Here is a 20,015-nt window from a genome sequence, read left to right on the forward strand (position 1 = left end):
CCAAACAAGCATTGGTTTATCTTCCAAAGGATCGACAGAGGATTTTGGCGACAAAGAGAGAGAGAAAGATGGAGACGCTCAAGGTACTGAGCTTATCCTCTCAGCCATTGAAACACCTCTTCTACTTCGCCGCTGCTTCTTCTTCTTCTACCCATTCCGTTACAAGAACCTCCTCATCAAGGCTCTTCTTTCGCTGCTGCTCTTCTTCCTCCACTGCCGCCGCCTCAGCCAGAGTCGCCGGCCGCAACCGTAGGTCCTCGTCAGAGACGCCGTCTTCAACTTCCGACAGAGACGCCGTTCGCGCCATCCGTCTGAAGAAGGTATCGTCTGAATCATTCCCTAACCTGAGAGAGAAAAAGGGTGGTTTTTATATTTGGTTTTGAGATACTTATCAAAGTAAAAAAAAAAAAAAAAATCAATTTTGAGATATCCGCAATTCAATAATGTTCAATGTGTGTTCCATTCTGATTGATTCTGCGTTGAATCCCGTAGTTGAAGGACAAAAATGAAGCCTCAATAAAAAGAAACTCTGAAGTTGCCTGCCTCTGATACCAACAAGATTATGCATGACCTTGAAGGCGAACACTTGTTTATAATTTTCGAACACTTCTGAAGATTTAGTAGTTTTGATGCAGGCAGTTACGGAAGCTAGTGTAAAGCCATATATATGATTTTTTTTGGCTCAGACCCTAACATGCCTCTGTCTTTGATTTCAATTTTGGGCATCAACACTGTCAATTTTTCATTTTGATTGTATATACTGAATGCATCTGCAAATCTCAACTCAACTCGGCAAAGTCTTTTTCACGATAATAACTGGTCATCAGTGGATCTTAATCGAACCAAGTTATTTTATTCTAATGGGGGATGCACAATTCTCAGCTTGATCATGATTTGTGTTAGTCGTAATTGCAGAACGGTCTGAAAAAGTGACCTTTAGAGTCAATATTCTCTAACAGCGTTAGGATCTACGTTTGTTAAACTTGCAATGGTGTCATTTTGTGATTGTTTTACAGGTTGAAGAATTGAGGGGACAGGGCTTGGAGCCCTATGCATATAAGTGGGAAAGGACCCATACTGCTAATCAGCTGCAAGATATATACAGGAATCTGGGCAATGGTGAAGAGTCAACCAGCGAGAGTGATTGTGTATCAGTTGCAGGAAGGATTGTGGCTCGTAGAGCTTTTGGAAAGCTTGCTTTTTTAACCTTAAGGGATGATTCAGGGACAATACAGGTTAGCTTAGTGCCCGTGCGTAATCTGCTTTTGTTATTCTCTATTTATTTTCCAAGACTTCTGGTTGTGTCTGAAATGGATGAGTCAATCTATCTATATTGGAAAGACACAACGGGTTGCTGTGTATGAAAATTTTCTCAATTGACTCGGTCTCGTAGGATATGAGACATAATTTGGTATCTGAATTGATCTAGTTTTGTTTTTAGCTTTATTGTGAGAAGGAAAGGCTTGCTAACGATCAGTTCGAGATGTTGAAGACGTTTGTTGATATTGGAGATATACTTGGTGCAAATGGATCAATAAAGCGGACAGAGAAAGGTAACTTAAGCCTGTTCTAGATTATTAGCAGCCAGTAAGGTTTATTGACAATATATGGAATTCTTGAGTTGTAATGTTGGCATGATCAAGAAAAAATAAGTTGTAATATTGACAGGATATGATATCAAGAGTTTGGTAGGGCTTTCCTTCAGCTATAAATTGGGAGAAATCTGGAACATAGAGAATTTTGTTATATTCTCGTATGCTTTGTCTCTTTCTTTATTTTCCTTCCCAAATTTTACTAACTTAATGTGCTAAGAAAGAAGAATGCTTTTTAGCATAAAGAATGCTGCTGGATCTTTTGCACCACTCTCTGTTTGGTAACTGAAGATGCAAATCGTGCATTAAATCTGGCCAAAATTTACTCCTTTAGTGTTCTCAAAACACAAGATTTGTTGAGAATTTTGTGCATGCGACCAAAACCAATTATCTTCCTGGTGGCAGATCTTAGATGGCCATATAAAAGTCAAATATCTCCATGACATGTTGAACTGCACAGGGATAAATCTCATGAAATTGTGGCTTACCCTAGATTTTTGACATTGCATTCATGCACAATATAAGGTTTAGCTAACCACTTAAAATGGAACTCGTATTCGGTGGAACAATTAGGTTGTGAGTGTAGTTTTTTTCTTCTCTGTAAGTTAGGCGTTGTTGTCCTTGCTAACCATGATGAAATATTTTATTGTCTTGTTTCTGGTAATGTTGTTTGACATCAAAGTCAAACCACCATTCTTTCAATGTGGTTTGAGTGGGTTTTGGTGCGTCTCTTGGAGACACTGCTACCCTTTTGCCTTTTTCCATGTTAGCTTATTGGTTCCATTTAGAGGTGGCAAACGGGCGGTCTGGGCAGGTTGAAATGGGTCGCGGGTCAAATATGGGTAAAAAAGTAAACAAGTTGAAATGGATCGGATCGAATATGGGTCAAGCCAAACCCTAACCCGCCCGACCCGACCTATTTTTCCTTTCTCTCTCTCTTTTTTTTTTTTAATAACTAATTCCCCTATATCGAAACTCAGACTTGCTAAACAAAATAACCACATCTACTAACCTTTCAGAATCAATAAGAAAAAAAAACCCCAAGTCATGCCTTAAAAAAAAACTTGAAATCGTCTCTGTTTTTACTATTAAAATCAGTGATGCTTGTACAAAAATATGGTTAGTTTGTGTATGGAGAGAGAGAGACTTACAAAGAGCTGAAGCCACCACTTAGGTTTGGATTAAAAAGTCAAGCAACTTTTTTTTTTTATTATTTGCGACAAACTTTTTACCCCTATTAGTTCGTCTTGACGAGAGAATCGAAAAAGTAAATTTTTTTTTACTTTTACCCTAATATTTTTTGTAATATTCAAGATAAAGCCCAAAAATCGGTTTTTGGGTTTTATCTTGGATGTTTTTAAAAATATTTGGGTAAAAGTCATAATTTTTTATTTTTCCGATTGGAGCGAATCAAAAATCGTAAAATACTTGTCACAAAACAACAAACATGAAAAAAGTTGAATAAGAACAAAACGAAAAAAAGCCCAAAAGAGAGAGAGGAGCTCAAGGGATTGGTCTTGTAATTATCTTATGACAGTCAAGAGGAGCTCAAGGGACTGGTGAGAGAGAGAGAGAGAATTTGTGTGGATGAATTTGACAGTCCGAATGTGCCGAGCGGGTAGCGCGTGGGATATACCGACCCGGCACCAAAAAATTCCTCATACGAAACGGAAAAGTCATATGGCTTGAGTTTATTCAGTTTGCCACGTGTCATTTGCTGGCATCATGAAAGGTGTGAAATTGTTCGTCGGTGAGTTTGATCTGTTGTTACGAAAAGCCTTGTAGAATGGATGGGTTTTAGGTTCTCCCTCCTCTGTGTCTTTTAATTTCAATCCATATTGAACCCATTTTCAACCCATCTAAATCCATATAAATATAGGTTTAACCCATATCAACCCATTATATAATATGAGTGGGTTGGGTTGGGTTACAAGTGGGCGGATTTGGGCGGGTTCAAAAATATGGGTTAGGATTGCCACCTCTAGTTCCATTGAAAAGAAATGACATTCTATTCCTTGGTTGGGACAGAGTGGATGTTTGATGATGATGCAAGAAGATTATAGTAATTACTTGATTCATCATGGTAATGTCCATATTTGGAAAAATATGATTTCATTGATTACTTAAGCAAGTTAGAAACCTTGATGCCTAGTTTACAAGCCTCATGTATTTGCCCTTGAAAAATTGCAGATAATGAGATCTTTTGTGAATGCCTACTGTGGACCCTCTCAGCCTTGTGTTTTTATCTTTCCTGTTCTTTATCTATGATATTTATGTGAACTGATTAGCCTGACACAGCTTTGGTGACTATTTTATTCCCTAATTGGGTTTTCAGGGGAGCTTTCAGTTAAGTTGAATTCGTTCGCGATTCTTACAAAATCCCTACTTCCACTACCAGACAAGTATCATGGACTAACTGATGTGGATAAGCGCTACCGCCAACGGTCAGTTCATAGTTTTCTTTAGCTGTTTGTTGGAAATGGATGTGTTATGAGATCATGAGATGTTGGAATGATATTTCTAAGGGATCCAATGTACTTGGTTATCATAGACAGTACATTTGAGTCTGAGTGGTTTAATTATTGTCCCACCAGGAATATCTTTTGTTTGTGTGGCGCAAAAACTTCCTATAGAAGATCATTTTCTCAATTTTATAAATATCTGATGTCTGTTGTTAGTTCTTCCACTCTCTGTATGCGGCTCTAAAATTTTTTTAGTTATTTTTACTTCACTCAATAAGATAATGTTATGGGTAAACCATTGACTAGAACTTAAATTAGTTTACTTTGACATTACTTGACAATGAGCAAGCAATTATTTGTCAAAACTGGTTTGGTACTATTATAAGTGCCATAGATTCATTGATTAAATTACCAATATGTAGTAGTCTTTTGGAAGCACTGGTGTCAATCTTCCTACTTTGCTGCACAAGACTTTTTCACAGAGTCTGCTTCCACAGTTGCTTGAGTGACAACCTAATCTATTCGCTTTGCCCAAAATCACTATAGGATTTGTTTTCTTAGCTTATTTGCTCAATGCCAATCACCACAATTTCTTCCCGGAGTTCATGCTTGGCATTGTAGTTTGGTAAGAAACAAGATTCAAGGTATCTTTTGTTTGGTGACGAGAAAGGTAGGGCCATTTTGACTCACCCCTCTAGGTAAAACCTGAATACTTGCAACAGCCCACGGTCTTACAAGCCACAAGTTTTGGCAAGTCAGGCTCCTAAAACATTGAACTATACACCCTTGTGGGTTGGATTGAAGATATCTGCCTGGTAATTTGTTAAGTTGTTCCTTTGGTTAAATTACAAGTACTTCTCCCAGGTTTTGGTACATTGCCTCTCATGATTGTGGAAATTACATAATCCTCGTACCTCCCTTTTAGCTGAAATTTTATGGAGGATTTTAGAATCTTACAATCTCCCTCTTGTGTATTCCCCCCTTAGTTGCCCCCTTGCCATCTAAAGGAATTCCAGAAGATATAGAATGTCTAATTTGGCCTTGTCTCTTGTACACTCGGCAAAAAATTTATTTCATACACTAATGAAAATGTATGAATACCCAAAGTTTCCCTTGTTGTATCAAAATTTTCCTTGTACGTCTTATTTTCTTGCTACTTCCCTGCCTTTCAGAATTTGCTCCTTAATGGAAATAAGGAAGAGACAAGGAAGAGAGATAAAATGAGGGAGTCAGCAATCAAGAGGGTATCTTGCAAAACAAAAAGTTTGGGGGGAGAAGGGAGTCCAACAAAATTGCAGCCACCATATTCAAAGACTCAACGCCCACCATGCTTCCATGACAAAAACAATACCCCTGGCACACCCAACACCACTACCTGCCTGCGCATATTTAGTGGCATGACCCACCAAAATCCTGCCAAATCGAAAAGAATGGTTGAATATAACAAAATCTGAGGGGATTTCCAATGGCATTGGCAAGACACCTTCTGTATTTCCATAACCACCAAAATCAGACCCATAGCACTACCAAAACCTTACTGTCCAGCCTGTATCCCTACACCCGATCCATGACTGGCACACCTTAACCACCGTATAACAGCATAGGCCAACCCAGATGTGTTGGATGGAAGAGTTAGAGACGGATAGGAGAGGTCTTACTTATTCGTTTAAAGCAGGGGTGGATGCAGGGAAGCGGAGGGTCAGAGAAGCTCCTTGTTGGGGAGTGCCAGGGGATCGTTTGGAAATAATTTAGAAAAATAAAAATACATAGTACAAGTAAAGATCACAATGTGCAGTTTGTGTCAACTGCAAATATTACTTTTCGTGAATGTAAGTAAATATTATGTCAATACAAATTACAAAGTACTTGAGAAAATTTGAGTTAATATTTTTCTAGTGTCTAATCATTACTTCATAATTTCTCTTGCTTGGTAGCTTTCACTTTTGATTCTTTTGGGATTTGTATTCCTAAGATGTTTTATCCAAGTTGAGAGTGGGTTCCTTTCTCAATGGGAGCTAGATTCTGAGGTGGATGCGCTACACCGGTAGGAGATTCCTGCTACTAGGGGACATATACTGCCCCCGTCTTCGCTGTTCTTCTCACTAAACCATTGACTAACATTATGGTGGTGGTGAAGAAAACTTGGGATTTTGGTGGAGGAGAGGGAAAATGAAAGGAGAAGATAGCATAGTATTGGAAGTCTCCTTGGCCATTGCTATTGAAGAAAAGAATAATTTTTTTCTTGTCCCCTTGGGAATCTCATTGGGAGTCTCAGTGACCTCTTGGACTGAGTCACTTGTTCTTTCCGTTGCCATCGTGGTTTGGAGTCTAGCACTAGCCCCTGCCCTATCGCAAGATGGTGTATGGGTTTCACAGTTTAATAACGCGGATGAAAAAATCTCAGCATAAATGCTTGATTATTTTTCTTGTGCTGAACTTGGTATAACTTGAGATTTGGTGCATTGCAATGTAGTGGTTCCTTTGCACCACAAAAGCTAACGATTTGATCTGATGCTTTAATGCCTTGATCATTGAAAGAATGTGCATCACTCCTTTGACGAGTTTCTATTGAAATCAAGCAGTGAGATTTTTCAACATTGGATCCAAAGGCTCAATGGTGAGTCGGTGCCTAAAAATTGAAGCAGTCTAATCTTGACGTTAAGGTGTTCATCATTTCTATGTCATGGTCTGTACTGGCCACTGATGGAGAGGCCAGCTGGCTGGTTATCCCATTCTACTTCTATTTAGTGATATTACTTATTGGAGAGATTTCGTTGTAAACAACCAATTAAAAGTAAAATAGAAGTCAAGGATTCCAAGCTGCTGCAGGGCAGCTCTGCCGTATCCTGATCCATAATTGTGAGTAGGGAGCGAACATTTAGCACCATTGCAAGTTGGATTTGCTTGTAGAATACTTGATTAAGTTTTATAATGCCAGATAGTATGGTAGCCTATAAATTGGCTCCCTATTAATTCTGAAAGTGTCTCAATTGCTATGTAGGTATGTAGATATGATTGCAAACCCTGAGGTTGCTAATATATTTCGGCAAAGAGCCAAGGTGGGTGATTTATTTTTAACTTTCTTTTATGGTGGCCTTTCTAAAAAGAAAAAAACTGTGTTTTACCTGAGTAGCGAATTGAATGCCGTGTTTTCAATCTTATTAATTCGTAATGGGCTTTCATGTTGATGACACTCCCAACTCTCTGTTCATATCATTCACTAACACTAGCAGAAGTGCATTCTTTGGTTGTTTGATGGTGTTGTCTGACTATCTTAAGTGTTTTCTTGCCGTGATTTTCAATTTTGGCCCATTGTTTTAGATTATATACAGTTTGGTATTTTTGAAATTTTCAAAGCACCCCAAAATGCATCTTAAAACTGCATTGAAGGAGTGTCCTGCATGTGTCCCTATGGAAAAGTAAAATACAAGGAATTATGACACGCCATGTGGCATGTCCGACAGGTGCTTGTGTCTGTTACCATGTCCAGTATGTCTGGCACTGACATAGCACCTATTTAGGCATGTCTATGTTTAAAGAAAGGAATAAAAATTCATTCATAAAAGTGAAACAACCAGGTCTAGACCATCGTGTGTCCGGAACAAATTCTTGCACCATAATCAACTAAGCGATTTGAATGTAAGCTTCTAAAACAAAGAAATAAAAGGTTAAGGAGTTGTTTTCCTGGACCATCAATTTTCACAGCTCGTCAAAATAGTCTGCTGATCATGTTTTTGGATTAAAAAAAAAGAAAAATGAAGATAAACTTCTGATCAGTCTTTGGCCAGAAAATAGTTCACTTAACCAGTCCCTGTGCTAATTGACGAAATGAGACGTACTTTGTTATATGTTAATTACTCAATTACCCAGTCACTGCCCTAGCTTTTTGATAGCTCGGTAAGCGGCCCAATGGACCGTCTGTGCGAACAGCTATTAGTTTTGTCTATTTGAATCTTTCTGCTGTCTCTCTTGAAACATGGAAGAAGACTATTACAATATTCCATACTTGGAATGGCTGAAATTTGAACATAAAGAAAGAGGAACTGGTTTCCTCTAAATTAGGTGGGACTTCCTCACCTTGTCCTTTGTGCTCGCTAGACCATGACTGCCCTCTTTATACAATTGTTTCGCCTCCTATACGTAAAAATATTATGCTTACAGACCAGTTGCTGATTTTCCTTTTCTTTTTTCCCTGTAGATTGTATCAGAGATACGGAAGACAGTGGAATCTTTAGGATTTGTCGAAGTTGAGACACCGGTTTTACAGGTTTGCCAATATATTTAATTTGTATAGGCTTTTGTCGGTTGCTAATTTTTTATTTATGGTTTGGTTGATTATATTTGTCATTGGTGTTTTGATAAAAGGCTGCTTGTTCCTACACCAGGTGTGAGATATGTGCAATAGTTTGTGCAAGTCCCAAATACATCTTAATGTGGATTATGATTTCCTGGATAGTGCTTCTAAATTGACATTATCAACTGAATTAACTAGAGCCTAAGTTTAAGTTGCCGGAAATTGTGCCCTTTGCAGTGCCAATTGATAGAAGAACCTTATTATGATTTGTTCTTCGCTACATCTAATAGGCTCCTTGACATGAAGTGATTGGCTCCTAGAATTGTAGTTGGGTTATTCGGCTTAATAGGCCAAATGACTTATTTTTTTGTCCTTATTCAATTTTTTTTAGGGAGAATTTTGCATAAGTCCACTATAACAGTTTTCAAACCCATCTAGTCCACTTCTAAGTTTCATAACCCACTAAGTCCACTAATAATTTTAATGACAAAAATACCCAACCTAAAAAACAAGGGTCTTGTTTGGCTAAAACGAAAATGTATTTTTTCTATTTTTTTTCGTTTTTGTTGCAATCAAGCCGCCGCTGCCACCATCGTCGTCGCCTCTACCATCACGCCACATATAACGTTATATATGTACAAAAAAACTTATTTCTTCATTTTTCTCGATTTTTTTATTGAACCCGCTACACTTAACATTTGACGTTATATATGTGACAAATTTCTCTTTTTGTTTTTTCCTATTTTTCTTGTATTGATTTTTTAACGTTATATGAGTGATAAAAATTTCCTAACATACAACATTATATGTGACAAAATTTTTCTAACATGTAACATTTCCTTTTGGTTTTTCTTGTTTTTAGTCTTTAACGTTATATACTTGTCCATACAAAACATATAACATTATATGTGAGTTTTTTAAAATCTAAATATCGCAAAAAAAGAAAAAGAACATATAACATTATATTTGAGCTTTTGCAACTCTGAATCTCACAAAAAATAAAACAGAACATATAACATTATATGTGAGCTTCTGTAGTTCTAAATCTCACAAAAAAAGAATATATAACATTATATCTGAACTTCTGTAGCTCTAAGTCTCACAAAACATGACATATAAAATTATATATTCTCAAAACAATATCATGCCACCATTATCCTTATTTAGTTATTTCCAGTCGCATCTTAAATCCCAAGTTGAATGTTGATGAGGCCACAGGGAGTCGAGCTTCATTTTTTCACCGTTTCTTCATCAAAACTTTCATCGAATCCTTCAAAATTTGTGATTTTCTGCCTCCGAATAGCATTCTCATAACCTCTATATCTACATATATACATATTCAAAACAACATAAATAATATTAATATATTTCAAAAATGAGATATAATATTATATGTCTAACCCTAGGAAAAACACATATTACACATGACAGAAGTTCACATATAACGTTATATGCGCTGCTGTCCATCACTTATTGAATTGGTCCGCGCAGCGACCTCTTCGACTTGCTTCTGATAATATATGAATATATCTATATGTGCTTTTAAGAGACCGCTGCGCGGACCTATTCAATAAGAGAACATATAACGTTATTAGTTCCTCTTTTTTCTTTTCTTTTTAGTTTTACAGGACAAAATCTCATATACAACATTATATGTTCTCTATGCAAATTGAAATATTTTTTTTATGTCAATACAAGCTCATATATATATATATATATATATATATGTACATATATATATATATATATAACGTTATAACCATATATATGTATATATGGTCATAAATATTCTCATGTAACCATATTTAATCATATATGGATATATCCATATGTGTTTTTGAGAGGCTGTTGCGCGCACCAATTCAATAAGAGAACATATAATGTTATTAGTTCCTTTGTTTTGAAGTTTTACAGGACAAAATTAGGTACCAAGGGTAAATTGTCACATATAACATATATGTCTCAGTAGAGAAGATCATCTATAACTAAACCACATCGCTAACCGAGCTTCAAATAACATATTTTCACGTATAAGTCGGAGAGGCCGTTACGTGGACTAATTCAATAAGTGATCGATAATGGATCATATACCGTTATATATGACAGAAGCTCATATATAACGTTACACGGCACAAAAGGTCATATATAACGTTATATGTTTTCTTTATTAAATAACATAGAATATTTCTAATTTAGAATGTTATATATAACAATATACACTCGGGATCCAATGAGGGATCAAGGGCTTACTGTTCGGGACTCTCCTTTCCCGATCGAATTGCGACGATCCGAGCCGCTCAAAGTGTGCAGAACGTGATTTTAAGGGTACCTGCGAGAAATCGGCAAAAAAAATGATCGGGAAGGGCTTGATCCGAACAGTTTTTTACTGAACCGTTCAATAAAAAATTGTTCGGATGAAGCCTTTCCCGATCATTTTTTTTGCTGATTTCTCTCGGTTACCCTTAAAATCACGTTCTGATCACTTTGAGCGGCTCGGATCGTCGTAATTCAATCGGGAAAGAGGAGTCCCGCACGGTAAGGCCGTGCGGGATCCCTTAGGAGATCTGGACTGTAACAATATAACGTTATATATTATTATATCTCTCTCTAACTGAGAATGTTTTAAAAAAATGACATTAAATAACAACGAAAACACATAGAAATATATTTTTTTTGTGACCCGAAAAGAACAAATATAACCTTATATATTTTTTCAAAAAACACAACCTATTCCACCTTTATATGTTTGACCCTAGAAAAAACACACATATAATCTTATATATTTATTCAAAAAACTCCAAATATATTAGAAGCAAGTCGGAGAGGTCGCTGCGCGGACCAAATCAATAAGTGATTGATGAAAAGCAGAAATATTACCTTATATATTTATTCAAAAAACTTCAGATCTCTAACCCTAGGAAAAACACACATATAACCTTATGTATTTATTCAAAAACCTCAAAATCTGATGATAACCGAACACGGGACAAACAAAAGACCAGATCAACTTTCTTATAATATTATATTTTTTATTTTTACTACTCTAGATTTCTCTCCAGTAAAACAAATAAAAGACTGGATCAACCTTCTTAATACGATAGACAAACCAACTTTAAAGCACGTTTATGAAAAAGCGGAATAACGTTATATAATTGATTGAAACTACAAATTCCACACACATAACAAGTCGAAAATCCAAATTCGTTCAAGATTAGTGCAATAAATAGACTATAATCTTAAATATCAAAGAGATCAAGATACAAAACAACAAGTACTACTATGAGGAACATGTATTATATGTATAAGATGAGATTACCGATTCTGAGGTCTGGGTGAATGACTCGTGAGCTGCTCGGTTCATTTCCAGCCGTGGAGAAACCTTCACCACCGAGGATCTGCCCTTGTGCCCACAAAATCAACAAGAAAAATAGAAAAAAAAAAAAAAGGACAACCCCCACCGAGCGTAAGAAAAACATCGTACTAAATAAATACTCCAAAATTAAACTCAACCACCGTAACTGGACACGTCTCATATTAGGATTGGTATTTTTGTTGATCCAAATGGGGACAAGACCGTCACCCATAATTTCCAGATCTTGTAGGAGTAATTTGTTGATCAAACCTTTCTATGCAACCCGAAGGAGATTTGCTTGGCCTTGTACACGTCGTAGGGGGCGGAGATTGATAAGGAACTAAGAGTTGGTCTGGTCGAGGAAGTCGAGCGATGGTTTGATGAGGACGTCGGCCGTGGGAGGTTGGAACTCGGCAGAGGAAGGGGGAAGGCGGTGGTTACAATGTTGAGAGAGAGAGAGAGAGAGAGGCTGTGCTCCAGATTCATTTTTGGTCTAGGGTTTCTCTTTATATGACGGCTTATATAGAAGGGTATTTTTGTCTTGGTTTAATTTCTTTTTTAAAAAAAATGGACTTAAGGGCTTCTTAAACTATATTAGTGGACTAGAGAGGTTACAAACATTAGAGATGGACTAACTGGGTTACAAGTTCTCTATAATGGACTCTAGACCAATTTTTTATTTTTTTTTCCCATTTGTTAGTTTTTCATTAATTTTTTGGGGATTATTGCTTCGTCTCGATGAGAGGAATCTAAAAAGTAAAAAATTACGATCAAAATCCAAATTTTTTTGATTAAAGACGAAAAAATTGGCTTATTTTTGTCTTTATTCAAAAAATTTAGGTTTCGATCGTAATTTTTTACTTTTTAGATTCCTCTTGTCATAACAAAGCAATAATCCACAAAAAACTAAAAAATGCAAAAAAATATTGAATAAGGACAAAAAAAATCCACTTGGCTTATTAAGCTGAACAACCCGCAAGATACTACTATTAGAAGTTTTATTTTCTAAGAAAGTTGCTAAGGGTAAAAAGAAAAGTAAAATGTCATATCGGAAACCATTGTAAATGAACTTGGTTCGTAAACCAAAAAGTGTAGGAATGAAATAGTGCTGCTGTTGATGTTTGTTGAATGCGAAAGTTGCTGCAGTGTAATGGCTGGGTGTTGCCATCTGGTCATTGAATATTTTTTAGTTCTCTATAACTCACAGTCAGCAGCAATTTCCACACAGAACTTTTTCCTATGTTCATAGGTAGTCTATCATTAGATAATGTTAGTAGCCTAGGTGTCAGACATTCTGGCTTGCATTTGGCTTATAACAGTCATTTTGGTACTTTTGTGGAGACAACTTCCATGTCTCAGGATTCCATTTCTCTTTGTTAGCATCTTACAGTACTTCGTACCATGTGTGATTTGCTACATTTTAGCAGAAATTAATATGTTGCCAATGCATATCCCCGAATGAACATGTGTAATAATTATAAAATGCCCATGCAACCTGTCTTAGTTGCTTAGTAGAACAGAAGGATCATTTTTATCTGTTGTTTGATTTTTAAATTGTTGGATCTTCTAGGGAGCAGCTGGCGGAGCAGAAGCTAGGCCATTTGTTACATACCATAATTCACTTGGGAGGGATCTTTATTTGAGAATTGCTACTGAGCTCCATTTAAAGAGAATGCTGGTGAAAATATGCTGATTTTAGCGTTTTTTCTTGTGCTAAATATCAATAGATTCCACTGACACATTCTCAGCAGTACATTCTAGAATTGTTGGCCTGGCAAGCAATGCGACTTAGTTATTTTGAAAATAGTTGCTCCCTTTTGAATAACTATGTTTTCTGAAGTTTTTAATCTTCAATCTTACTAGCTGATCTCTGGACCCAAGAAGTGTAGGCAAACTTTGTTTGAGCAATATCCAAGGTCTCATGAAGCATTGTGCCATTTCTACGTTGTTCATTTTCCAAACAGATGCTATCGTCCTCAATGGTAGACATACGCCTCTAACAATGACAAGTAAAAGGATCCCTTTCTCTTGGTCCGCTAGAAGATCTCCTTCCTACTTTGTTCTATCTATGCTATAGCTTCTTTGCAGCTCGTCTTCTAGCCCTTTATTTCTTTTCTTTTCCAATCAATGGGGTTCTCCTCTGTTGAATTGGCTTGGAATATCTTACAGCTTTTTGTGATTCTTCTTGCATCCACTGGTCTTGGTTGTATAAAACCCAACCACCTTAGTCTGTTTCCTCTATGCTGATCTTCAATATATGCTCCCCTTACCATTTCAAGATTGTTTTCATTTCTAGTCCTATCCACACGTCCATCTTAACTTCATAATCTGAGCTTTCTTTGTAATCTATAACAAAAATCAAAACCAACTTTTGTTGCTTACAAGTATTCCTTTTACGTCTTAGGCAACAATTAAATTTCAATTTGCAAATGACAGGTGGGGGGATTTGAAAAGGTATACGAGATGGGGCGAATATTCAGAAATGAAGGCATTTCAACTCGTCATAATCCTGAATTTACCACGATAGAGGTAATATATATATATATATATATATATATATATATATATATATAAGTGTGTGTTTGTGTGTGTGTATGTATGTCCTTGTTTTGGTTTTATTTGGTCTAGTAAACATATCAACTGTTTGTTTGTGTGGGCTGCAACTAAAGTAAGATATTTTGACTAAACTTATTTTTGATCAGTATTATTCTTAGCTTGAACTTAGATGTACGAAGCGTATTCTGACTACCAAAGCATGATGAACATGGCAGAAGAAATCGTAACTCGATGCGCTCTTGCAGTCCATGGAAAGCTTTCCATTGATTATCAGGTAATTTGTTCCTTCTTATTCTTGGTATTTAGGGAAATCAATTAGTTTGATCAAGATTATGTATAGTTGAGTACACTGAGTTGCTTTCAGTGAAAAATATCTTCCGGCATTGATCGAAGTAAATTACTATTCAGCCAGAGTATTTTTTTCTTCAGAGCTGTATCTTATGATATTATTTTCAGCATAACATGGCGAGCATAAATAATCTTAGAGCTCTCTGGTGCTCCATGCAGGGTCTAGAAATATGTTTACAAAAACCTTGGAGGAGGGAAACCATGCACAATCTTGTAAAAGAAGTTACTGGGATTGATTTCAACGAGTTGGGAAATGATCTTAGAGCTGCTAAAGAAGTTACTCTTAGGACAATTGGTACCGGCATTGAAAATAAAGACAAGTGTTCGATTGAAGCATGCGAATCTGTTGGCAACTTGCTTAACGAGGTGAATATGCTCTTCTTTGTTGCAGTTTCTTAGTTCTACTATGAAGTGTGCATTGTTGTCAAACTGGGCTGGGGCTGGGTATTGGCAAGTTGTCATCTGAATTGTTTTGGTGCCTTTTATGGTAATAGGCTTGGACGTTGCTTCCATATGGTTGGCCTAAATTTTACTTTTGCATCATTTATCCAGGTCTTCGAGATCATGGTAGAGCCAAAGTTGCTGCAGCCTACTTTTGTTTTGGACTACCCAATTGAGATATCTCCCCTGGCCAAACCACATCAGAGGTACAATAGTTTTCGCAATAAATAGTTGGTCTTCTTAATTCTTTTCATGCATACAACTGTGGATATCATAGTATCAATAGTTTCTTGAAATTACATCTTGAACGATGCGTAAAACTTATTGTGTATAATTCATACTATCAAAAGTTTCTTGAAATTACACGTTGTACCGAGTAGGATGGACTAGAAGTTTTAATCTCTGTGTGTCCACTGTGCATAATTTATTCAAACTAAAAGTCGAGCTAGTGTGCTATTCACATTGTCGGAGTATAGATTGGAGGCTCCATTGACTGCAAGTTGGGACCCTGAAAATGACTCGAACCAAGGCTAAAATTGGGCTGATTTCTGCATTTTCCAGCAATGAAAGGTAGAAGTTCATGAGCTGTGGAGCTCAAGGAAATATGAAAAGAAAATATCCATATCTAAAATTTTTCCACTCCAAGCACTTTTGCAGATACAGAGTGTGATGCTAGGGACAGGGAATCATACAATGGTTTCCATGAATCGGTTTGGTAGCAAGTTTTCAACAAGTGGGTTTATACCCAACCGCTAAATGATAAGAAAGTATCTTAAGTTGGTTACCTAATATAAAGTGGAAATGCTGAAAAAACACTTGGAGCTGGATTGTGGCGTGATTAGCATATTGTGGTTGGGATGTCTAATTGCAATCACGGAATTCTTATGATGATAATGTGCTCTCTTGAATGCTGATGCTTTTGAATACTGTGGGTGTTTGTTCTTCTGGGTCAGATGAGGAAGCCTTTGTGAGTAGATTTATCATGAATCTAGAGATAATAATATTTCAAATGTCCTTGAGATTATTTTTTATAGAATCGAGTTGTTACTCTTGTTAAAAAAATACTTTACTTATATTATCACCTGCATGGGCAGATTTTCCTCAAATATGTCAGTTATCTATCATAACATGTTCTGTTTTATAGGAATCTAAGCAATCACTGCAGCATGTCTATGTTTTTGGAGCAGCCTATGCTATGTATCTCATAATTATTCCACAAAATTTAGGCATGCAGGGTTGACTGAAAGATTTGAACTGTTTATTTGTGGTCGAGAAATGGCGAACGCATTCTCCGAATTGACAGACCCTGTGGATCAGGTAAGGACGTAGAGTATTCGGGAATCGGGTATTATCTGCCTTTCCACTTCTTGAGCAACCGTAACCCAGATGAGGAGCTTTTCAAAGTTCAGTTTTTTTTTTTTTTAATTCATATGAGAAAAAAATTAAGGCATTGGTCCCTATGTTACATGGACTCAGGTATGGGTATTGGGTGCGGGAATGCGTTGACGTGTCGGATTCATCTAATTTTCATGTCAGGACACAGGACATGCCCAAAGAGTCCTATTATTTAGTACACTTATCTTATTTTCTAGGACAAGTGATGTTTACGAAGTGCCTTAGGGCAGCTGATGCATCATATAGGAGTTCTATGTACAATTCATGGTAAGCTCGAACTACAAAATTGCTTACAGGGTGAATATTCAACTAAACATGTCGGGCACAGATCTGATTCGCTTGGAGTTTGGAGTGTCCAGGATGGGTAGGTTCATTTAGAAGTCCTTGTAACAAAGGAACTTGATTCAGCTGTGCTTAGATGGGAAAATCCAGTTCTATTCATCACCAGTCATTTTATAATCATTTCGTGAAAAAGTTCATGGTCTTTCTTGACCTGCTGACATCCTTCTGACTGCAATTGTAATTCTTTTGCTATAGGTTGGAATTCTAGTAAAATTATTAATTTTTTCAGAGTCGGAATGCTCTTTTCTTGACACCAAACAGTAGAATTTGTACTCCGATTTCTGGGAGTTATGAATTGCCTTTTGCCATAGTGTTGGATGACGGTGGATGTGAGCAATTTCTCCTATTTTCACGTGTCCATATCATTCTCTCTTTTTGCTTGCAGCATGACTGTATGAGAAAAGAATGTTTCTGAAGTATATGAATATCCAACAAATAAGGTTTCATTAGAAAACATGAAGACGGCTAACGGGTTTATCGGTATAATGATTTATTCATGGTAAACAATCAGAGATTATACAGATTGGATGTCTATATAAGGGTTTAGCCGTTTAGGTACATAAACTCTGTTAAATGTGATGACCACGACCAACAGAACCTTCTGTCATTTGACAACTGTTGCTGCTGAAAGTAACTTGTTGACAGATGAAGCAACGTTGCACAAAAAGCGCGTGATGTGGGACGAGAGGAAGTGTTTTTTTTTTAAATCCCAATGTGAACGATGCCTCAAATGTTTGATTAGTTCGTTAAGTATTTGGATGATTCAATTTTTCCCCCCTCATCATGGTACATTAGATATACGGAGTATGTTTTTTTTTTGTGCAAGTACATTAGATATATGTTATCTATGTAGCACCGACACTCCAAAAGGGCGCCGTGTCCACGTATTGGACACGCAATGTGCGTGTCCAATAATTTTTATTATTTTTTGATAGGGGACACGGCGGGGGGTCAAAATGTAATAGGAGTATTTTTTAAATTTCTGGGGGTTAATATGAAATTATTCAAAACATTTGGGTTAAACTATAATTTTCCCTTTGAAAAAAATTTATACAAATTTTGAAATTATTCATATACAATGGTTCATAATATATATATATATATATATATATATATATGTGTGTGTGTGTGTGTGTGTGTGTGTGTGTATTTATTTTTTATTTATTTATACACGTGGCGTGTCCCCCTCCGTGTCCGTATCCCCATTTTTTTAGAATTGCCGTGTCCCGTGTCCATATCCGTGTCTGTGCTACATAGTATGTTATCGTAGAGGTTGGTTCAAGATTAGCAGGAAGTTTGTTTTTGTAAATTTCAACCATGACAGAGAGGACGGTTGGAAGAGCAAGTGAGGCAGCATAATGAGAGGAGGGCGATAGCAATTTCTGAAATAAATTCAGAAGAGAAAGAGAAGAAAAGTGATGACAACTTGTACGAAGTGACTCTGGATGAAGACTTTATAACAGCTCTGGAATACGGAATGCCTCCAGCTTCTGGAATGGTATGGTCATCCAATTGCTTCTTCTATTGATTGTGTTGATGAGGGTATCAGTTACATTTGCAAACGCCGTTGATTTAACTCGACATACTTGTTCTGGCTGAGTTGAGTTGCTTTTCCTAATAATTATGTGTTGTATCTGCTACTTATTATTCCTGGGGTAGTTATCCTTGTGTTGCATTTGCTGTGCTTTGTACATGCCTTGACCTCATCCTGCATGTGTTTTTTTATTAAAAATGTTTGGCTTCATTTCTCCTTAATTACACTGGATAGTTGTTTGTGCAACGTCACAGATTTCTTTAACCAGCATCAGTGCATCACTTCCTTTCCAAACTTGGTTTGGATTTGGAAATTTTGTGGGTAACTGTTAAACGGAATTCTCTCAATAGTTCTGTATATATATATATATATATATTTTACCAATACGTTTAAGTCATTGGAAACACAAGAATTTTTCCACTGGAACTTCACAATGCATTAATCACTGCATTTGACCTAAATGTTTTTAGATTTGGTTCTTGGTCTGAGGATCACATGAGGGACACTTGTCCATGTAATCAGGGAATGACACCTTTTCCCCAGCTAACTAGTGAGCCATGGTATGTTGTTTCGTGGATGTATTGACGGAAAGGACAATTAAGAACACTCCATTGAAATCACTTGATTACTTCTACAAGTTTAATTTCATAATTACCAAACAAAGGACGTGGTATTGTTTTGCTCTCTTTCCCCTTTACTTCACCTCCCCTTCCATAAGCCAAGATTCAAACATTCTGTCAAAGTCCTTGTAAATTTAAAAGCTAAAAGGGACTATTTGATTGGTCACTTCATCGTTTGATCCATCTTCCCCCCTAACAGAATGTAAGTTTCAGGGACTCGGAGTCGACAGGCTAGTAATGCTTCTGACAAATTCAGCCAGCATCCGTGATGTCATCCCTTTTCCTATCCTCAAGATTCAGCAGTAGAGGTTCAACAGCTCTCCTTGATGAGCACAGCTATTTTGAGATTTAAAGTAGGATTTTTGCCCCAGCAATTGTGATTTCAGGCATTGCAATTTCTGAAGCTGGTGATTTTCAGTGCTTCCTTCTTTATTCCCACAAAAAAAAAATGCAATGATTAAGGATTAAACTCAGACTTGATTCATTCCCAAGCCTGCGGTATTTAGTGGTTTGTACACACATTGAGCAGTTTAAAATTAGGTCATTCTTGTTAGTCAAATCATGTATTGTCGTGACAATGAATTTGATTATTTGCGTACCAAATGGTACGAGTTTTGGAAGTGTTCTGGTTGAGGCAATGGTGCTCGTGAGTGGACTCTAAAGCAGTAGTCCTTTGACAAATTTTACTGCAACTAGGGCTTCAAACAAAATAAGCTACTCAAGCTTGGCTTTCCAGTCAGCTCTTTAAAAACTCGTTTGAGACCTTTTGGAGGTGGTTATTTTCCGACCTCCGGTTGATGTGCTCTACTTATGAGAAAAGGATTAATGCTGAGTTCCAAACCTTAGATGTCAGGTTTTCATTGATATTTTTTGTTCGATTTTATCTTGGCCCACAAGAAAGTTGTCTGTTTTTTTTTTTTTAATCTTCTTTTTGATCCTCAAGAAAGTCCTCTGTTCACTTCCCAAAAATACAGGGATCGTGTTTTCAGGCTCTTAGGTAAAATCAGGGAACCACATTCTGGGCAAATATTTTTGTTTCTTAAGAAACGGAAACAAAACATTTGTGGAACGTTTATTGA

At 36.8% G+C, this 20,015-nt stretch overlaps 1 protein-coding gene across 1 annotated transcript; it reads left to right on the plus strand.

Annotated features, from left to right (window-relative positions):
• LOC131325162 (lysine--tRNA ligase, chloroplastic/mitochondrial-like) lies at positions 1 to 19,574 on the plus strand. Its single transcript, XM_058357252.1, has 14 exons — positions 1 to 320; positions 1,017 to 1,235; positions 1,442 to 1,553; positions 3,928 to 4,036; positions 7,056 to 7,113; positions 8,253 to 8,321; positions 13,271 to 13,378; positions 14,137 to 14,229; positions 14,426 to 14,530; positions 14,764 to 14,970; positions 15,157 to 15,251; positions 16,272 to 16,362; positions 18,107 to 18,280; positions 19,150 to 19,574. The coding sequence occupies exons 1-14, from the start codon at positions 69 to 71 to the stop codon at positions 19,240 to 19,242; spliced, it is 1,785 nt and encodes a 594-aa protein (XP_058213235.1). The 5' UTR covers positions 1 to 68; the 3' UTR covers positions 19,243 to 19,574.
• The last annotated feature ends 441 nt before the right edge of the window (positions 19,575 to 20,015 follow it).

Source organism: Rhododendron vialii, chromosome 5a (genome assembly GCF_030253575.1).
Source record: "Rhododendron vialii isolate Sample 1 chromosome 5a, ASM3025357v1".
NCBI lineage: Eukaryota > Viridiplantae > Streptophyta > Magnoliopsida > Ericales > Ericaceae > Rhododendron > Rhododendron vialii.

Excerpts from the sequence above, each read along its gene's own strand:
- LOC131325162 (XM_058357252.1), top strand. The coding sequence starts at position 69 with ATGGAGACGCTCAAGGTACTGAGCTTATCCTCTCAGCCATTGAAACAC. Across the intron at positions 321-1,016 it reads GCGCCATCCGTCTGAAGAAG|GTTGAAGAATTGAGGGGACA; the intron begins GTATCGTCTGAA and ends ATTGTTTTACAG. Across the intron at positions 14,971-15,156 it reads TTGGCAACTTGCTTAACGAG|GTCTTCGAGATCATGGTAGA; the intron begins GTGAATATGCTC and ends TCATTTATCCAG.